Source organism: Notechis scutatus, chromosome 12 (assembly GCF_049901735.1).
Source record: "Notechis scutatus isolate UNSWTSFEM ecotype Mainland chromosome 12, rNotScu1.2, whole genome shotgun sequence".
Classification (NCBI taxonomy): Eukaryota; Metazoa; Chordata; class Lepidosauria; order Squamata; family Elapidae; genus Notechis; species Notechis scutatus.
The window spans coordinates 12,072,314-12,093,010 of NC_142020.1; the positions used below are offsets into that span (position 1 = coordinate 12,072,314).

The following is a 20,697-nucleotide window of genomic DNA, read 5'->3' on the forward strand; positions in this document are numbered from 1 at the left end:
CTTCCCCTACAATGATTGAACTACAGTTCCAGTGGTCTTACGGACAGCTTGGGCAAAGTAGAGGGATGCTGGGAGCTGTAGTTGCAGGTGTAGGTGGAATGTAGCTTGGATCCCCAGGAAGGAGGAGCTGCATACCAGAGGAACAAGGGACAGTGAAGTCTGGTTGGAAGGAAGAAAGGTTAAGACAGCTCTTCCTTAGAAGTTCTTGGAGTATGTTTTTAAAGGTGCAAACAGTTTGTTTTAGTTTGGCAAGAATCTGTCTATAGGTGAGGAACAATAAAGGAAGCTGCTTAGAAGTAACTCTTTGTCTTTCTTGGGTTTGGGGGAATGACACTGTCCATTTTAATTAGTGATCATTCTTTCAGATTTCTAGCAGGAGAAATGACATTTTCCCCGATTCTCTGCTGTCCCACTTGGAGATGCTTTGCAAATACTGTGGAATGACTGCCAAGACTTACCACCACTGACCACCGTTTCGATGGAAGGAGGGTAGAAAAGAAGTTCTTTAGATGATGGCGTCACTGTGATTTTCTCGCCAGATCTACAAATCACAGAATAAGAGGGTTGGACCTCAAGATTATTTAGTCCAAAATTTCCAATGACTTGTTATACAACTCCTAGTGGTTCTAGATTCATAGCTAGTGGAACATGAGTTTATTTATTACATTTTAAATTACAAAGTCCAAAGAAATTTAAATGGCAACAGCATCTGGAGACTCATACCTCGGTCTAGTCTAAAGTGTCATTCCACCTTAGTCAACTCTTCCAAGGAAGCTCCTTCACAATCAAGAGACTGTGTATGTAAGACACCATGAGTTCTAGTCCCACCTTAGTCATGAAAGCCAGCTGGACCAGTCTGACTTTGGACCAGTCCCTCTTTCTCACCCCAACTCATCTCAAAGTCATTGTGGTGGGGAAAATAGGAGGAAAATGTCTTGGATATGTTCAGTATATTGAGTTATAATAATAATAAAGGTAGGATACGTCATTACTCTGCTAAACAAATAATTCCCTCAACACTATCCAACTATTTACAAAGTCTGCATTACTATTAATCTTCTCGTCACTCCTTATCACCCCTCACCTTCCACTTGTGACTGTGTGACTGTAACCTTGTCGCTTGTATCCTTACGATTTATATTGATTGTTTCCTAGTATGATTTGATTGCTTATTGTACCCTATGACTATTATTAAGTGTTGTACCTGATGATTCTTGACTCTTGACAAATGTATCTTTTCTTTTATGTACACTGAGAGCATTTGCACCAAAGACAAATTCCTTGTGTGTCCAATCACACTTGCCAATAAAGAATTTTATTCTATTCTATTCTATTCTATTCTATTTTATTCTATTCTATTCTATTCTATTCTATTCTATTCTATTCTATTCTATTCTATTCTATTCTAAACACCCACCCATATTGGATTTTCTTCCAATACAAGGTCCACATACCTTGCCCAATAGGAAAAGTCATAGTGGAATGGCCCCAAGAGCTCCTCCACCACTTCCTGCACTGGTGGCTTAGATCCCTCGTCATCTGGTCCTTTTTTCTCTCTCTCCTGCCGTCGAGCCTCTATTTCAGCCCGTTGCTGCTCCTGGCGTAGCTCTTGTTGGGATTTCAATGGCCCAAGCACCAAATCAGGTTCACTGTCGATTGAAGACCTAAGAGGGGGGAAATGTTGCCTTGTGAAAGCCACTGCAGCTTCTTCAATCCTTGAACTCAACTATTTAATCTGATGCATCAAGGACTAAACGGAACAATCGTCCCCAACCCAGCATGCAAAAGATGTATTGGTGACCTCCATCCCCATGTCAACAAGGAAGAACATCCACAACACTTTTAATGTTCTCTTCTGGTCTTCTACTACCTGAACTCCTTATCTAAAGAACTCATTATTCCTGCATTCAAAGCCAATGAACCATCCCTGAATTATTGCAATTAAGGAGCTCCCAGGCTAACTTTGAGTATGGTCATCAGATCAAATATGGGGCAGACTGGACTAGGGGATGTTATAATACACCGGATGTTTTGGCTGGAGTAAGGACTTTGTAGTCTTTCAAATAGTGCTGCAACACATTCCCCAGAGCCTATCATTATAGACCATGCTGGCCAAATGTTGTTGGTCCCAGTTCAGCAACATCTGGAGAACATCTGACATTCCTACGTTCTATTAACTTCTACTAAATGAAGAAAATAGACTTGAAATCTAGAGCGATAAAGATACAAAAATATATCTCAATCCCTCCATCCTGGTCTGTTCAAGAACAACCAACACTGGGCCAAAGTTGAAAAACATTTCAAGGACAGCCTTCTGAAGTCCATCAGACTCTTACCGAATGGTAACCATCACATCCATCAGTTTGTCCGTGGTAATTGTTCCAAGTGCATGGTGACGAATTGCAGTCAAGGTCAAGATACTTGGAGCAGACCTGGATCAATAATCAATAATCAAAAAGTGGAATTACAAGGAAAACTTACTCAAAGTTGGCTCACATCAGACACAAGATACAAGAAGCCATGACCTTATTGGCAGGAAATCTTTCGAAATCTCTGCAGCCTAAGTGGGTCGCAACAACCCCTACAGAAATTTAGAAAGGAAAATATATTTCTCTACAGTTGGGTTTCAAGTCTAAAACTATGGAAAGAGACTGGTACAGCTTATCAAACTTATTTTACAGTAAAGGAAACTATTTCTGAAGTTGGGTCACCTTGTCTGCCCCAAAGGAACATTTGAAGATTGATGAGGTTATGGGAACTCTCATCAAATGGCTACTATAGAGAGGTTCCTGCTCATCCATAAAACATCAGCTACGTTATTCACAAAATTGTGGTCAAGGGGAACATAGCTACTCACAAAGGGCCCATTTCCCCACAAGGCAAGATGGCCTCTCCCAACTTCTGAAGTTGAAACACTTTGGAACCCACAAAGAAGCAATTGTCCCACATCTTCACAAGCCACCCTTGAACCGCTCTTTGGATGACTCCTGATGGACGCCGTCCAAAACATTTCCCCATCAACCATGCTTACGTGTCATAGGTGTAATATTCATGTTCAAATCGGTGGCAGGAACGGGGTGTTACTTCATACACACCTGGAGAGGATGAACAAAACACTGCCCTGTTTCAAAATCGTTCAAGCCCGTGAGAAGCTGGCAATGGAGTTGGACTCGTTTTTTAAAAAAATGCAGCACAGGTAGAGGCCGTGGGAAGGAAATTCTTCAGAGACTCTGCCTTAAACTGGCGTGCTGTTAAAAGTCTGCTGGGAATTTCTTTTTTTTTTTTTTTTTCAGCTTTCAAGATTTATATTTTTACTTTAACCTTTTTAAAAATCCACAGTTTTTTAGTTTTGTCAGCTACCCAAAGACAGTCCACACCAACATTTCCAAATTATTTCAACCCACAGGTTCTTCCGCTGTTTTCTGATTATGAAATATGCCTTGTTCATCCAGATATTGGATCAAACTATAGTTAATCGAATTTGTTTGCCTGGAAACCTGCCAAAAGTTCCTATTTCCTCAAAGTTAAGAAAAACAGGTCTTCTGCCTTCTTCACCTTCACTCCTTTCTTGACCTTTCACTCCTTTCTTGACCTCCTTCTTGACCTTCACTCCAACTGTCATCTTAAACATCAAGTCAACTCATCATCAAGTCAACTTCAACCATGTACACATCAACTCGCTTTTTCTCTGATCTAGTTCAGGTATCACCTACACCAGGGTACCTGCTGAATTAATCAGAAATGGACGTCCCTCACAACACACACAAAGTCAAAATGTCACAAACCAACCTGTGTTCCAGCAGCACAAAATGTGTGCCTCTCATTTTTCTGACCATCCCTTGACATGGTTTACCTCCAAAAGTATCTTCTCCTGTTCATCTTTATCTCCAAAAATGCGCTGCAAAGAAACTTCTTTCGTTTCCCACTTGTCCCCTAAGGATTCCTACCTGGCTTGGAGAGGCAGAACCTGTTCACACCTTTGGACAGGTTGTAAACACCAACATTTTCCGGTCCGTTTCCATCTTGGTAAAATTCCTAAAGAGCATTAAAATCCCGGTCAAAAGATGGAGAGAGAAATAAGCTGAAGGCTTAAGCCAGAAGACATTCATGTAGAGGCAATCCCTGACTTACAATCGAGCCCAACATTTCTGTTAGCTAAATGAAAACATTTATTAAGTGAATTTTGTCCCATTTTACAATCTCTTGTGCCACGGAGTTAAATGAATCGTTGAAATCATGAAGTTCATTACATGATTCTTAAGTAAATTTGGCTTTCCCCCATTGGCTTTGCTGGTCAGAAGGTTGCAAAAGGCGATTACATGATCCCGGGACACCGAAATCGTCATGAGTCAGTTGCTAAGCGTCTGAATTTTGATCACATGACCATGGGGAAGCTGCAGTGGGCAGCTTGGAAAAGCAAATAGCTGTAGGGCTGATTACCTCAAATCTCCTCCTATTTTAATTAACTTTTAATATGAATTTTTAATTCCTCCTTGCCCTTTTAAATTGTATATTTTATATACTGTTTTTATGCTTTCATATTTTTGACTTATTCAACACCATTAAGTCTCTCTCTCTGTAAGGGAGAGGAACGGTTGCAAAAAGTTTAATGCATTTGAGTTGGTTACCTACCAAAGTAATGGCATGGGAAAGAGAACATCGCAGCATGTAACCTGTCTGGCGGAATTCGATGCCCGATACATCCTCCTCCACAACTTCTATCTCCAAGGATTTATTCTTCCAACACCAGTCTTCTTGGATGATGCTCACTTTAAATTAAGGGGGAGGGAAAAATGGCTCATGGAAAGAGAAGCCTCACTAATCAACTTGGTTTCTAAATAACCAACATTGCCCAAGCATGCACACCCAAAGATCAGCCAATTTAAACCGAGTAATACTGAAAAAAGCTGATATATTCTTTTAGGCTAGTGCATGCTTTAAAACGGAGTCCATTTAGCTCACAAAGGTAGTCCTCAACTTGTGACCCACAACTGAGCCCAACATTTATGTTGCTAAGTGGAAATATTTGTTAAGCGAGCTTTGCGCCATTTTAGGACTTTTCTTAAAAAGAACGGTCACTAAACGAACTGTTGTAAGTTGAGGACTACCTGAAAAACTATAGCACTTAAGCCCTCTCTAAGCGGTTTACAAAGTCAGCATGTTACCCCCAACAATCTGGGTCCTCTTTTTACCCACTTCGGAAGGATGGAAGGCTGAGTCAACCTTGAGCTGGTGAGAATCAAACTCCTGGTATACGGGCAGAGTTAGCCTGCAATACTACATGCTAACTACTGGGCTACCTCCATCCATATGAGCCCAATTGTTATTTATTTAAAATGACCTATTAATAAGGCAACTGCTTTAGGTTCATTCACGCACGTATTTTTCACATTCAAATAGCAACCTGCCAAATGATGCAACTGCTTTCATGAGCAACCGAGAGAAGCTGTACCGCTGAACCCCTTCAACTGCTATACCAAACTGGTCCTCAGCCAAATCTCAAGGTGGAAATAAGCAGAAAAGGAGTCTGATATAAGCACAGTTCTAAAAAGATGTGAGGACATGCAAGATTCTTACTTTTGTATTTGCCCGGCAGGACATTTTCAAAGGTAAAAGCCAAGGAAGTTGACTTGGCTGTAAGTTGGAGGCTTCGTTTTTCTCCTGGCCGAAGGATGGACTGAAGTATCACCATCAATTCCCCGCAAGCATCTGCGAGAAAACCAGGAATGAGGACAGGTGAGCCATAAAAAAGTTGGCAAGGTGAATTCAGTCGCTTTTCTCTGGTCTTCTGGCTCCCTTGGGAGTCCAACTTCATGGACCATCAGAAGGCGATGCCCAATGCAACAGAAGCCAAGATAGGGCAGGACAGGTCAAACTCTGTGCTTTTCATGGACCTGAAGGGAAAAATAGCTTACCCAAACAAGTGATCTTCCCGGAAACAGAAGCCAAGAACTGAGAGAAAATCACATCCAGCACGGGCTTGGAAGCCACTGTAACAGGAAACACTTTGGGCTTTAAAGCAAGTCCTGCTCTCACTTCCGCATCGGGAACAATGACCTGCAGGAAAGCAATTCTGGAATTCAGGATAGATACTGGAAAAAAACCAAACACCCAATTAAAAAAAATAAAACTTCTAGGCCTTTCCTGTCAGCCAATGGCCCTTTTTGGTGAGGTTTGCTACAACTTTTGCAACCTTTCTTTACTTTTTTACCCGTTGTCTTAGAACCACAGAAGATTTTCCCTGTTCTGTTACTGCAATCAGTGCAAGTAGCAGGTATCAAGGCTCCCATGCACTGCGACATAGCAGATCCTCACGTATGATACACAAGGAATCCTGGCTTAATAAACTGCATGCAGCCCATTGGTTTCTATACTCAGAAAAAGCCGGTAAACTAATCAGGAAGGAGGCATCATACATTCCCAGGGGCCCTCCAAACCTTAATCCTTTTCACCCCCGGACTCTACTAAGAGATTGTGGGAACTGTAATCCAAAAGATGCAAGATTGCATAATTACCCCCTGAATCAGTAGACATTTTTACTGCCAATGGTGCAAAAACAATGGAATAATAGCAATAAAATCTAGATGAAATGAAGAAGGGGACATCGTCCAAAAGATTAAAAGCCCCAGTTTCCCTGTGTTGTTTTTTTTTTAGTTTAATATAGATAGATAGATAGATAGATAGATAGATAGATAGATAGATAGATAGATAGACAGATAAGATAGATAGATGTTAATTGTATTTAGAGTGGTAAAATTCCAAGGGAGAAACTGATCATTGAGACAATAAAAGACAGACAGCAAAAATGTCCATTTGCAAAGTAGAAATAAGCAATTCTTAACCTTATTTTTTTTAAAAAAAAAAAGCTTTCCTGTTTCTAGTATAAAAATCCCAAGGAAACAAGAGCAAATGTGTTTCTAACAGGAAAAAAAAAAACAGAAAAGCAATAGGAAACAAAGAAAAGAATAGAGATTCTAAATACCTGGAGAACATATAACCCCGGTCTCGCCTTGAAACAAAACCCACCACGAGCATCTGTTTCGGTAGTCAGCAGCACGGCCTTTTCCTTCTCCTGGGGCCACATGTTCACTTTGTATCTGGTGATCTGCTTGATCGAATCGGGGAAGCGGGTCACGGAGATCTGCCCACAGACGCTGAATCTGTAGTTGGTTGGTTGGTTTAAACAAAGGAGAAACAAATGCAACGGTTCGCACAGCGGCCTGAAAAATGGCCAGTTCAATTTAGGCAGGGACACTCTTAAGAAGGGCACACTCACTCCGTTACTATGATATCAGCTAGCTGTGGGGTGTTGGGAGCAATCTTCACCGTCATGGTATCGAAGAAGAGGTGGTCTTTGTGAGCCTGAATGGTGTATGTGCCGGTGGTGATGTTTTCAAGGCGGAAAGAACCATCTGACCGGGTAGTAACTGGAATCAGAAAAAAAAAGGAACAACCTGTTCTGACCCAGGCTTCCTAAACCATAATTACGCACATGGTTATTTTAAAAAAAAAACTTAGTTTATTGCAACACTGGGAATTGTTTTCATTCCCAGCCAGAATTAATCTCAAACAGTCCCCCGAAATAAACACCCACCTTTCTTTCCTTTGAATTGCTGCCAAAAACAGAAGTATCAAATGAACCAGAAAAGAAACCAACCGAAGCACAAAGAGCTTCAAGAATGAACCGATCGAACGACTTTGCTTCCTGCAAAGGTTTCGTCATCTTGGCCTGACCTTTATCCCTTATGGGAGGGGCAATCACCTCCCAGCCTTACTCCCGAGTCATCCCTTTTGTTTTAGCTGCTCTCGCCTTCTAGCAGCTCTGTGCACATGCGCACTGGAACAGGCTCCCCTTGTTCCTCTGCCTCGCTGCTGCCAGACTCCAAAGGCTCCGGAGTCAGCACCCCACTCCCAGATGGTCCTGGCCCCCATCCCTGCATCGGATGCAGGACCCTCAATCCGAGTCCTCTCCAGACTCCCTGACTGGTCCCCGTTCTTCCCCACTGGTCTGATTCTGCTGCCATCTGCACCGGCTGCCAGCGAACCACAACACAACCGTGAGAAAAATAAAAGGTAATCTATCCATTGCCAAAGAAACTGGGACTTAAAACTTTCAGAATTCCTACTGACTTCCTGGCTACAGATCAGGAATTCCCCCCAAAATAGTAATCTCAGCACCTCTTTAAACCCCACCCCCAAATTTCTTCTAAGTCTTTGCAACAACACAGCATTACCTTTTATACAACTGTCGCTGCTATACAAAATCTTTCAGGGGATGTCCAAACTTGGCGACTTGAAGACTTGTGGACTTCAACTCCCAGAAATCCCCAGCCAGCACATGCTTACCTGAAATAGTATAGGACTATAGGTTCTCCTGCTTGAGCAGTGGGCTGGACTAGAAGACCTCCAAGGTCCCTTCCAGCTCTATTCTATTCAAGTCCACATGTCTTAAAGTTGCCAGAGTTGAACATCCCTGATCCAGGTCAATATCAAAACTGGCACCCACCTTTAATCTGGCTATTCAGGATCACGGTGGCATCTGGCACCCCTTCACCCTCGGGGCTGTTCAAAATCCTACCCGTGACCGAGAAGCCCATGACGTGGAAGACTGGCTGAAAAGGATGGACAGAATTTGAACTCTGTTGCACTTTTATCATCTCTCCCCTTTCTGAAACAGTTCCAAAGTGTTCCAAACGTCCATTGTCTCAAAAGATGGCCCTTCCAACGGAATTTATGAAAGGGCGCCAATACAGCTTTCCGGCAGAACCTACCTCAATTTTGAGACTATCGTGCTCCACGACAAACTCCAATTTGGAAGGGGCGACGTCGAACGTAATTCTCTCCCCCCTGTAAAAGGGTATCTGGAAGGAGACAGCAACCCAGAGATTAAAATGTCTCTTAATGTTCAAATCCAGTCGAGATTCTCCCCATCCTATTGGATATATCTGTAATATATATATGGCCAAGCCAGAATCCTTTCCTATGCATGGTTAGCACCTGGGCTAGAAAATCTAGATTTTAGGGTTGGGCGGTTTGTTTGTTTTTGGAGGTCCATTGACTATGAGCAATAAAATTAGTTTAGTGTGCTGTCAACACTCCAGCTTTCTGAGTGAATCAGTCTGGAGAGAACTGATTAGTTCCACACTGAATAAAAATTACTATCGAAGGGGAGAAAAGCCCAATGTCCTTTCTCACTAGTGTATTATAATCAGATTCATAGACTGATGGAAACTAAATAATTCAAGCCCTAACCCTCCTAACCAAGACCTAAGAATGATTAAAATCTGAGGATATAAGCACAAATGCGGTTCAGAATTTTTTTATATATATAAAACCACTGGGACCAATCGCCAGTTTATTATTCAAAATTTATTGACCTCCCAGCTCCAGCGGATTCTGAGTGGCGTCCAAAACTAGAAGGGGAAGGGAAACCCAGCTGAAAACATTCAATCAAATTGAATAACTATAAACACTGCTAACAGATTTCTTGCTGAGCTCGTCACGACTACATTAATGCGGACATGAATTTCTTAGGTGGAAATCATGCGCCTGAGGCCTGGCATCCCCCCCATCAGCAGATTATTCCATTTAATTTCATCAATGCTTGCATTATTATTGATATTGCAAGTCAGATGAGTCCTGCTGGGGGAGAAAAAAAATCCTCTCCAAATTAAGTTTCTAAACCCTCCGCTAATTCTGAAGAGCATCGATCGATGCTTTCCCTGTACAAGGAAGGATTTAGAGCAGAATGCATGCAATCGGAAGCCACCAGTGGTGGGTGTTCCAAATTGCACGCCACTGGTTCTGCGCATTTTGCGCACACACTCTGCACTCTTAAGATCACTTCCCCCGCAAGCGCAGTAGTCACAGATCGCTTCGCGTGTGTGCAAGCTCAAAAGACCACGTCGGGCTTAAAAATTAACTTTATACCAGAGATGTTCCTATTAGGAATAACAGGAGAATTTTAGTAAAGCAGATATTTACCTAATTAATCATGCAATTACAACAGCAAGACTATTGCTTGCCTAAACTTGGAAGTCAAAAGAAGATTCCAAATTGACGAAGCAATAATAGGTAAGATTTTTCAACGCGCTGAACTAGACAGTTTGACATTAGACGGGAAAGAACAAGACATATCAGAATATTATAAAGTATGGAACAACTCTTATATATGGAGGGATATGAAAGGAAGTCTATAAAATGTAAATTAAATTTACAACATAATTGAAATGCAGTACAATGAATAAGATATAAAACGACACAAAGACTAAATGTAAATATGTATATGTATGTATACATGTATTATGTCAAGGCTACAGAACTTTTCCCGTTCACTCAACTAGAATGAACTTCTGAAAACGTATCAAAAAGGAATCCTTTATTGAGATGAGACAATTCCTGTAGGAGTTCAAAGCAGCATCTGAGGTCTCTCAGGCATACAGGGATAGATAAGGGAGTTTAGAACCCCTCCCCTTATCTCGATGTGTATTTAGTGAAACAAAAGCCAGTATGTTAATTCCTCCCCACCCCTTTTGTAAGGAACGATCTTTTTCAGAGTTTCCCAGGCAATCTTAATTCCCCCCCCTTTTTAGAACGAACTTTTCCAGAGATTCCCAAGACACATCTCACTGTGGAATTTTTATGATCTTCTCATCTCCTGGCTGTGCCTCTCAGAGGTGATAGTTTTGACCATCTGGCTTTTCTCCCTCCATTGTATCATGTGTGGGTCATACAAATTCGATATAAGATTAAATATATTCAGGTTACATCAAGAAAGGATTTCTTTACCAGCCTCCCTCCCCTTCTTCTTCCACTGAAGAAATGACAAGATACACGGATCTGACATCTATAAATGCTTATATTGCTTAATGTTTTTTTTTCTAGTATAAAAGGTAAAGACTGAAATGTACGTCAAAGAAAGTCCACCACGTTCAAGACTTTTTAAATGTCTGTTTTCAATAAAATTACTTTTTAAAAAATCACATCCCGCACGCGCGCATCACTCAAAAAATCGCTTCACGCGCATGCATAGCACTCAAAGATCGCTCTCAGTGAGGTGAGCTGTTTTTTTAGCTCAGCTGAGGCGCGCAGATCAGCTGAGGTAAAAATCAATGAAATATAGGATGGGAAAGGGCGGGGGCAGGGGCGGAGCCAGTCAGAGGTGGTATCTGCCGGTTCTCCAAACTGGTCAAAGTTTTTGCCGCCAGTACGCCAGCACCGGTCCGAACCGGCTGAATACCACCTCTGAAGCCGCTGCGCTATTGAGGAAAATCTTCTGGCAGCTTACTCACCACGGCATATTTGCCACTCGGCAGAGACTGGAAGGTGAAGGTGCCGTCCTCTTTAGAAATGACGTTGCAAAGGTAGGCAAGAGAATCGTCCCATGCGGGGAAACCATCAACCGGAGAAGGATTGCAGCCCATAATGTCCTGTGCAGAGAGATAATATTAATCCCTACAGGTGATCGAGTGATGGCACTAATCCCAAAGCTGATCTTCGAGTTATGACATTAATCCCTACAGGTAGGCCTCTAGTTATGACGTTCATCCTACAGGTGGTCTTTTGAGTTATAATATTGATCCTGACAGGTGGTCTTGAATTACGACATACAGTTGGTCCCTGAGGTACAACATTAATCATTACAGATAGTCCTCAAGTTATGACATTAATCCTTACAGGTAGTCCTCAAGTTACAGCATTAATCCCTACATTACCATCGTTAAAACATTCAATCGTACAGGTGGTCCTCAAGTTATGACATTAAAACTTACAGATAGGCCTCGAGTTACGGCTTTAATCCCTATAAGTAGTCCTCAAATTACATTAATCCCTACAGGTAGTCCTCATGTTACAACGTGAATCCCTACAGCAGGGGTCTTCAAACTTGACAGCTTTAAGACTTGTGGATTTCAACTCCCAGAATTCCTCCTCCAGTCATGTTAGGTCAGGAATTCTGGGAGTTGAACAAATCTTAAAACTTGCCAAGTCTTAAACTCCACAAGTCTTAAACTTGCCAAGTTTGAAGACCCTTGCCCTACAGGTAAGCTTCAAGTTACAACATTAATCTCTGCAGGTGGTCCTTGAGCTATGGCATTGATTGCTACTAGTAGTCCTCAAGCTATGGCACTGATCGCTACTAGTAGTCCTCAAGCTATGATGTTAATCCCAAAGGTGATCCTCGAGTTACATTAATCCCTACAGGTGGTCCTTGAGTTACAAGATTAATCGCTACAAGTGATCCTTGAATTATGGCATTAAACCCTATACGTAGTCCTCAAGTTATGGCCATCCCTACAGGTAGACCTCCATCAACTTAATCTCTACAGATGGTCCTCCAGTTACATTAGTCCCTAAAGACACAGAATGGTACGGTCCATTCTGCCACCCACAACAGGAGCCAATAATTAATTGGTTCCAGAACAGACTCAGCCTTGACGAGTCTTCCTACATGGAATTGCCATCATCAAGTACTACATGTGGCACAAGGCGGAGAAGGGAACCGATCGATGGAGGAGCTAATTGATACCAATAGTTTTGATTCATAGCATCTGGACTGACCTCCTTTGACACCGAAGAGGAGAAAAGGAGGAACATGACCCCTTTCATCGGCTCACCATCACTTCGGACAGATCCAGAGACATTGTACCCGGCCACGATAAGTGGGCTGGAAGCGTAAGCATTGGAGCTGGTGACTCGGACAGTAGTGGTGGCCTGAAATACCAAGAGCAACAGGTGATGCAAGATATATATGTCAACTCATAAAACATTTCTATGCCTGTTTTAGAGTTGCTATGAACAGAAGGGGGGGGAGGGGAGAGAAATTTGAAAGAGCAGCGCAGCAGTTTGGAACTGAAAGTGCATTCCATTCTTATCTTGCAAAGATTGTAACTACGCTACCGGAATTTCTGCCATGCAAATCTCTAATTGGAGAATGCGATTGAGGACTCTTGGCTATGGAAGTGTTCCGTTGGAGAATATGAATTATGATACACCCAGAGGGATGGGGAGAAACCAGGGTCAAAGGGTGACAATGAATTACGTGTCTCAGAATCGGCTTCATAGAGGTCATGCCGACCTGTTCGCTCCTAATAAATCCTTTGAAGTTTTTGAAGCTTGGCTCAAGGCTCATGATTTAATTAGGGCAACTGCCGGAATCCTGACAATATCGCTGTATCAAATCCTAGCGGCGCAGTGGTTAGAATGCAATCTTGCAGGCAAACTCTGCCGACTGCTAGCAGTTCGATCCTGACCAGCTCAAAGTTGATTCAGCCTTCTATCCCTTCCAAGGTCGGTAAAATGAAGACCCAGATTGTTTGGGGGAGGGGTGCAATAGGCTGACTTTGTAAACCATTTAGAAAGGGCTGTAAAGCACTATGACCCCGTTGGTTTGATCCTGAATGCCAGCGGCTGAAAAAGAAATGGAAGGCAGCCATGAGGCTAGCCCAAAGGAATCCTACTACTCATATACAAGCTGAGATGTTGCACACAAGAAGAGAATGTACAAAAATTGTAAAATTAAGGAAAACAAGTTTTGCCGCTTCAATCTGGTCAGAACTTGAGCTGGCTGCCAAAAGTCATAACTCAGTAATATTTTGGCACTCTGTAGCAGGTGTCCTAAAGGAACGGAGATTTGCATTGGATATACCAATCTCTGCTGAGGACTGGGAGAGTTATTATCAGCGTTTCTTTGCCTCCACGGAACCTGTAGAGAAACTATGAAGCGGTGTGTAAGTCTAAGTCCTATTGTAAGGCAAAAACCTACGATTTACATACTCCGCTTGCTGGATTAAAACAATATACAAAGACATGACTTGGTGCGATTGGGAACCTCAATTCATCTTGGGAAAGTTACTTATGTGTATAAGCCCTGATGGTGCTGTAGTTGGAATGCAGTGTTGCAGGCAAACTCTGCCCACTGCCAGGAGTTCAATCCTGACGGGTCTTAAGTGTGACTCAGCCTTCCATCCTTCCAAAGTCGGCAAAATGAGGACCCAAATTGTTGGAGGGCGATAGGCTGACTCTGCAAACCCCTTTGAGAGGGCTGTAAAGTATTAGGAAGTGGCATGTTAAGTCTAAATGCTACTGCTATTTGCCCTCTCAAAGAAAATATGAATGGTGGAAAGGTCTATGGTTTTTTTAAAAAAATATAATCAAGATACGGATAGCATCTCCTTAACGCATCCACTTCAGAGTGTAATGATTGGCTCCAGGAAACTGTTCATGTAAACAGGGGTGGATCTCTTCCATTATCAGGGAAGAGATCCAGCGCTGCACTAGTTCAAAACTGAAAAATCTCCACCTTGATAAGTCACTGGGATAAACTGGCTCGATACGCAAAGGAGTTTCAGCTGCGGGAATTCTTGTGACCCGGCTGCTTTCATTTCAATAAATCACGCTAAAGATAACTTGGGAGAATTGAGCTGGGAAAGAATCACTTTCCCTTTGGGAATCGACTAAAGAGGACAACAGTCATGTTTATTACCTCTTTCAGAGTCCAGGTGGGATGAGAAGCAAAGACTTCATATTCTCCGGGAAGCACTTTTAAGAAGGCATATCTGAGAAAAGAAAAAGACACCAAAATAGTCCATATGGAACATTCCTATCCATTGATATAAAATTCAGTGGCTAAAATTCACTTCCCCCTCCAGTTTTGGGGACCAACAGGACAATAAAATCCATGTCCCCAGTTGGATATTCTCCAGAAGTCCTCAAAATTACCACCCAGGCATTCCTACCAGAACGGTTATTGCTACACCTGTCGCTGGCAGAGGCACCACGGGGCGGTCCTTCACTATTTCCAGGGTGGTCCTGTTCGGACCAAGGCTTCCTGAGACCGTAATTAAGCACACGCTTATTTAAAACAACTCTTGTTTTATTTCAATGCTGGTAGTTATTTTCATTCCCAGCCGGTAATGAGTCCCAAACAGTCCCTCGAGATAAGCACCCACCTTTCTCTCCTTTGAATAGCCGCCAACAACTAGAGTGCCAAATGAATTCTAAAAACCAGCCGAAGTACAAAGTCCACACAGAGCTTCAAGAATTGATCCAAACAGAGTGAACTACTTTGCTTCCTGCAAAGGTTCCTTCACCTTTGCCTGTCCTTTATCCATTATGGGAGGGACAATCACCTCCCAGCCTTACTCCCGAGTCGCCCCTTTTGTTTCAGCTGTTCTCGCCTTCTAGCAGCTCTGCGCATACGCGCACTGGGAACAGGCTCCCCTTGTTCCTCTGCCTCACTGCTGCCAGGCTCTGGAGGCTCCTAAGTCAGCACCCAACTCCCAGATGGTCCTGGCCCCATCTCTGCATTGGATGCAGGACCCTCGTCTGAGTCCTCCCCAGACTCCCGGATTAGTCCCCGTTCTTCCCCACTGATTGCGCTGCTGTCTGCACAGGCTGCCAGTGAACCACAAGAGGTCCCATGAGCCAGATCTAAGCATCTTGCGGGCCGGATCCAGCCCCCAGGGCCTTGAGTTTGACATCCCTGTCCTAACCTTGCCGATACTGTTCAATTCTTGAGAAATGGGTTTTACCACAAAGTGTTGTGAGATCTCAATCAAATTCACACTCACTTTCCTCCAGGCTGAGTGGTTGTGCTCTGTAAGGTCACTCCTGTGCTGGGACTTCTGAGTGCAACAAGGACGCCAGCAGGACCCAAAGCCTGGCCTTTGCTAAGAACCTGCAAGGAATGAATAAAACCGCCTTTCAGCTTTAAAAGAAAAAGGCATGATGTTCAACAAGGTTTAGAATAGCATAGAATTCTTTATTGGCCAAGTGTGATTGGACACACACAAGGAATTTGTCTTGGTGCAAATGCACTCAGTGTACATAAAAGAAAAGATTGTCGTACATCATATGAATAGAAATGAATTGAATTGAATTCTTTATTGGCCAAGTGTGATTGGACACACAAGGAATTTGTTTTGGTGCAAATGCTCTCAGTGTACATAAAAGAAAAGATACATTCGTCAAGAGTCAAAAACCATCAGGTACCACACTTAATAATAGTCATAGGGTACAATAAGCAATCAAATCATACTAGGAAACAGTCAATATAAATCGTAAGGATACAAGCCACAAAGTTACAGTCCTACAGTCCCAAGTGGGAAGAGATGGGTGAAAGGAAGGATGAGAAGATTAATAGTAATAGTAATGCAGACTCTGTAAATAGTTGGACAGTGTTGAGGGAATTATTTGTTTAGCACAGTGATGGTGTTTGGAAAGAAAAAGTCCTTGTGTCTAGTTGTTCTGGTATGCAGTGCTCTATATCATTGTTTGGAGGGAAGGAGTTGAAACAGTTTATGTCCGGGATGTGAGCGGTCTGTAGATATTTTCACAGCCCTCTTTTTGGCTCATGCAGTATATACAGGTCCTTATTAAAAGCTGATTGTTAGTAATTTGTTTTTTTTCTGGAGTCCTAGTCTGTGTCTGTCTTGTTGGGTTGCAGAACCAAACCGGACAGTTATAGAGGTGCAGATGACAGACTCCATAATTTCACTGTAGAGCTGGATCAGCAGCTCCTTGGGCAGTTTGAGCTTTCTGAGTTGGTGCATGTTTAAATTTAAAAGCAAAATGTGTTATCACCCAAGAGGAAGACGCCACAAAAAAACATGCAGCCTTAATGGTGAGTCTTCAAGCACCACTTACGAAACAGTCTTGAGGACCAAGCAGGTCTGCACAGGAAACATAACACAGGCAGCTGTCCAAAACAATTAAAATTAAAAAGAGGAACGCTCACCTTCCCATTGACTGAGAAGCCAGTGAAAATAAAATTGATGTCACCTCCTTTACTGCAGATGTCGTTGATGCCGTCAACATGGATGTCCACACTCGTTGGCTCTGGAAAGGAAGATCAAAACCCTCAAACGGGATTCTTTCCTGCTAAAGACTAGCGCCGATGGCTGAGGAGAGCGATGACTGGGCCAGGATGAAGGGCCAGGACCATCAGGGAGTGGACTGCTGCCTTCAGAGATTGTGGGGGCTGGCAGCAGTGATGAGGAGGTTCCCGAGAAGCCTGTGCCAAGTGCATGTGCACGAAGGATTGCTCAGAGGAAAGAACAATTACAGCAGCGCAGGCAACTTGGGAGTAAGGCTGCAAGGTAATGCCCCCTCCCTCAAGAGGATAAAAGCCAGGTTTAGAAAAGCGTTCTTTGCAGGAAGCAAAGAAGCTCTGAAGCTCAACCGGTGGACATCTTAGTTCGTATAAATAAATTACTTCTTATCTCTGGGTTTTTGCCAGCCTTGACAAACACCTTGGCAAGGGTCTTTCTTGTCGGAGCTAATTAGGGGAAAGCAGCCTTCAGAACAGAATTGGTTATTAAACTTTAAAAGGTGGGGGCTGCTGCCTTTGTCTGTGTTTGCTCTTTGGGAACCCGGTTGGGCCAGAACAGCATGCGCATATGCATGCACACTTGAGATGCGCGTGCACATGTGCCTGCCAGGCCGCCATTCACATGGCCCAGTTTCCCTCACCCACCCCATCCAGCCACCAAGTGCAAAGACTGACCTAGAGCACAATCCAATCCATGTCTACTCAAAGTAACCCTCACTAGATCCATGATAGCTTATCAGCTGGTAAAAAGGCATTAGAATGCCCTCTGAGTGATTTCAATGGAAGCAAATAAGCACAGAAAGCAGATTTAGGAATTGTTCTGAGCATAAACACTTCTAATCAGTTCAGGCTTTGGTGTTCTCTGAACTTGGCTGCTTGCTTGCAGACGTTTCATTAACCAACTAGGTAACATCATCAGTGTGAGGGAGGGTCCATAAATGAAACGTCTATAAATATCGATTCATCTATAAATGAAACATCTGCAAGCAAAACGCTAAGAATTACAGAGTGCAACCTTGAGTTGCAGAGATTCAGAAACAGTAAAAGGGAAGTACGTCAAAAAAAAACACCCACAACTGGATCTCTTTCAATGAGAATGAATACACAATCACAGCCCTTGGAAAATTAAAGATTCTCAATGGTCAAGACTTCAGATATTGGGCAGATCAGAAAGTCAACTTGGGATGGGCTTCAATAAACAACTGTAATGAACAACTAAGTTTATTATAACATAGTTTATAAACAAATATACAACTGTAATAAGCTTCAGATCATTTGGGAACATTTTCTATAAAAATAGCAACTTACCAAAGCTCCACCCTAGGGGAGGCTCAATTTTAAGGACAAAATCCCCCTTAAAAAAAGGAAAACAGAAAAAAAATGTACTTATAAGGTACTGCGATTCAATCCTTTATCATAAATAATGACAGGGAATATCGTGGTTAAGATTTTGGACAGGGACAAAGAAAACTCCCAGAGGAATTCCTGCTCAGTCATTGACCTACCTCCATTCATAAACTTTACATTTCAATCCATTTTGAAATCTTATTTACCTTTAGAAACCTTTGCTTAAATATATTTATATATATATATTACACACACACACATTTCATGAATTTCTCGGTGCGCTTTTCACCAGCCCCAGGTACTCATCCATTATCCACAGCCAGCAGAATGGCAAATATGAAATTGAAGAAACCAGTTTCAGTAGGATTTTGTTTAAACACAGACCTGAAACGTAACGCCACCTATTTTAAATTATTAGATAAGTCTCTCACCTTATCATACAGAGGAATCATAAAGTAACCATTATTTGGAGCGCAGTCAGTTTGGTACTTCAAAGTGCCGTGCTTGGTGTACAATTTAATCTGCAGAAGAAACATTGAAAAGGGAGAAAAAAAATGGTTTATTATTCTGGAAAAGCTGTTGATTTATGACACTTAAGTCCTGCTGCCATCGAACCCAACTCTTGGCCAAGGCCAATTGACAGTATCTTGCCAGTGTACAGTAATCTTCTACAATTTGAAACCCATCCCAAAATGTCTTAAAAGCTATTCCTCTCCAATTAATCGGAGGCTCTCGTCTCAAAGGCCACTGGTTTCTTTTGCCATAAATGGAAGAGGTCTTGGGTTGTGCAAGTCCTGTTGCATTTGAACTCTTGTGCAAACCAGCCACTGTGGTTTGAAAAAAACAACAACCAACAACAGGGTTTAACCCTCTGAAACTCGTCTCCTCTGCTTGCGTTATGCATTTGGAACAGATTTATTTTCAGGTGGGGAGGGGGAGTAGAACTCCTGAGCATCAGAGCATGTTAATAATAATAATAATAATAATAATAATAATAATAATAATAATAATAATAATAATAATAATAATAATAATAATAATATAGAAAATACTAATGCTCTGATGATCATTTCGAAAAATCCTTTCTTAGTGAGCACCTAGAAGTCATGCCAAATTTCAAATTTGTAGACTTTACGGTTCTGGAGATTTTGTGATGATGCATGAATGATATTTCACAGATAGAGTAAATATAGGTAGATAGATGAGGTAGATAGATAGATAGATAGATAGATAGATAGATAGATAGATAGATAGATAGAGATAGATAGACAGACAGATAGATATAGACAGACAGGCAGACTGACAGACAAATGAAGATAGACATGAAGATAGATGATTGATAGATATAGATATAATAGAGATAGAGATAGGTATTAAAGAGATCTAGATAGATGATAGACAGACAAATGAAGATAGATAGACATGAAGGTAGATGATATAGATAGGTAGGTAAGTAGAGATAGATATTATACAGTTATAGAGAGATAGATAGAGATAGATATTATATAGATGGATAGGTATTATAGAGAGATAAGAGATACAGACAGACAAACAGAGGGGGGATTTGCACCAACGTGCCTACCGTCCCTGTCCTATTGTTTCTTTTATATATTTTTTATTTTTCTTATATGTATCCATGTATTCATAACTATGTTTTTACTTATGCCTATTATCTTGTAAGCAATTGATAAAATAAAATAAATAAAATAAAATAAAGAGCTAAGGTTGGAGAGACCCGCTGGTCTAGCATACACTTTCATTATAAAAAGTCACTTCTAATTTAACTTTTAATATTAATTAACGATTTTTTTTAAATACCTTCCTCTTTTCCTTCCAAGCCCCCACTGTCCTACCTACCAGGGCGAGCGCTCACCTCGATCAGGGAGTAGTTGATCTCGACGTCGGACCTGACGAAGCCCCCGCAGCCCACCACGATGTCCTCGGAGCCCCCGGCCCCGGCCCAGAGGGCTCCGCACAGCGCCCACCACCAGCAACAACCCCACGACGGCGACCCGCATCGCCCCAGCATCACCGAGTCGCCCGTCGTAACACGCCGGCCAGCGCTGACTCAGGAAGAGACGAGGCGCATGCGCCCGCCAACGTGCTCGGTGGTTTCTTCGCAGAGGGGGCAGAGTGGACCAGGAAAACGGAAGTTTACTTTTTCGGGCCGTGCTAGGCGGGAGGCGTTTTCGTCTCGGTTGCTTCGGAGGCTTCAAGAGAAGGACACTTAGAAAAAAAAGAAACATTTAGAAAGGGGAAAGCATTGGAGTTCTGCAATTTGTTTATTTGTGTGTCTGTTTATTTCTTTATTATATTTCTACAAAACGTTGAGCTTTTGCAATTTGTGTGTCTGTTTATTTCTTTATTATATTTCTACAAAACGTTGGGCTTTTGCAATTTGTTTGTGTATCTGTTTATTTGTTTATTATATTTCTACAAAACGTTGGGCTTTTGCAATTTATTTATGTATCCGTTTATTATATTTCTACAAAGCGTTGGGCTTTTGCAATTTGTGTATCTGT

The 20,697-nt window shown here is 42.1% G+C and overlaps 1 protein-coding gene across 1 annotated transcript in view; it reads right to left on the reverse strand.

Annotated features, from left to right (window-relative positions):
- The window catches only part of LOC113425871 (BOS complex subunit NOMO3-like), a 34,885-nt gene extending 14,640 nt beyond the window's left edge, over positions 1-20,245 (reverse strand). Inside the window, exons 1-20 of the mRNA XM_026688152.2 lie at positions 20,049-20,245; positions 18,607-18,696; positions 18,137-18,182; positions 16,736-16,836; positions 15,570-15,676; positions 14,483-14,555; positions 12,559-12,711; positions 11,292-11,429; positions 8,772-8,861; positions 8,507-8,612; positions 7,277-7,427; positions 6,983-7,160; positions 5,916-6,057; positions 5,578-5,709; positions 4,633-4,769; positions 3,948-4,035; positions 3,032-3,095; positions 2,337-2,432; positions 1,455-1,664; positions 459-541 (exon numbers count right to left, since the gene is read on the reverse strand). Of these exons, the coding sequence (XP_026543937.2) occupies positions 459-541; positions 1,455-1,664; positions 2,337-2,432; positions 3,032-3,095; positions 3,948-4,035; positions 4,633-4,769; positions 5,578-5,709; positions 5,916-6,057; positions 6,983-7,160; positions 7,277-7,427; positions 8,507-8,612; positions 8,772-8,861; positions 11,292-11,429; positions 12,559-12,711; positions 14,483-14,555; positions 15,570-15,676; positions 16,736-16,836; positions 18,137-18,182; positions 18,607-18,696; positions 20,049-20,204 (2,341 nt within the window). The 5' untranslated portion in view covers positions 20,205-20,245. The remainder of the gene's footprint in view (positions 1-458; positions 542-1,454; positions 1,665-2,336; positions 2,433-3,031; positions 3,096-3,947; positions 4,036-4,632; positions 4,770-5,577; positions 5,710-5,915; positions 6,058-6,982; positions 7,161-7,276; positions 7,428-8,506; positions 8,613-8,771; positions 8,862-11,291; positions 11,430-12,558; positions 12,712-14,482; positions 14,556-15,569; positions 15,677-16,735; positions 16,837-18,136; positions 18,183-18,606; positions 18,697-20,048) is intronic.
- Positions 20,246-20,697: the final 452 nt, after the last annotated feature.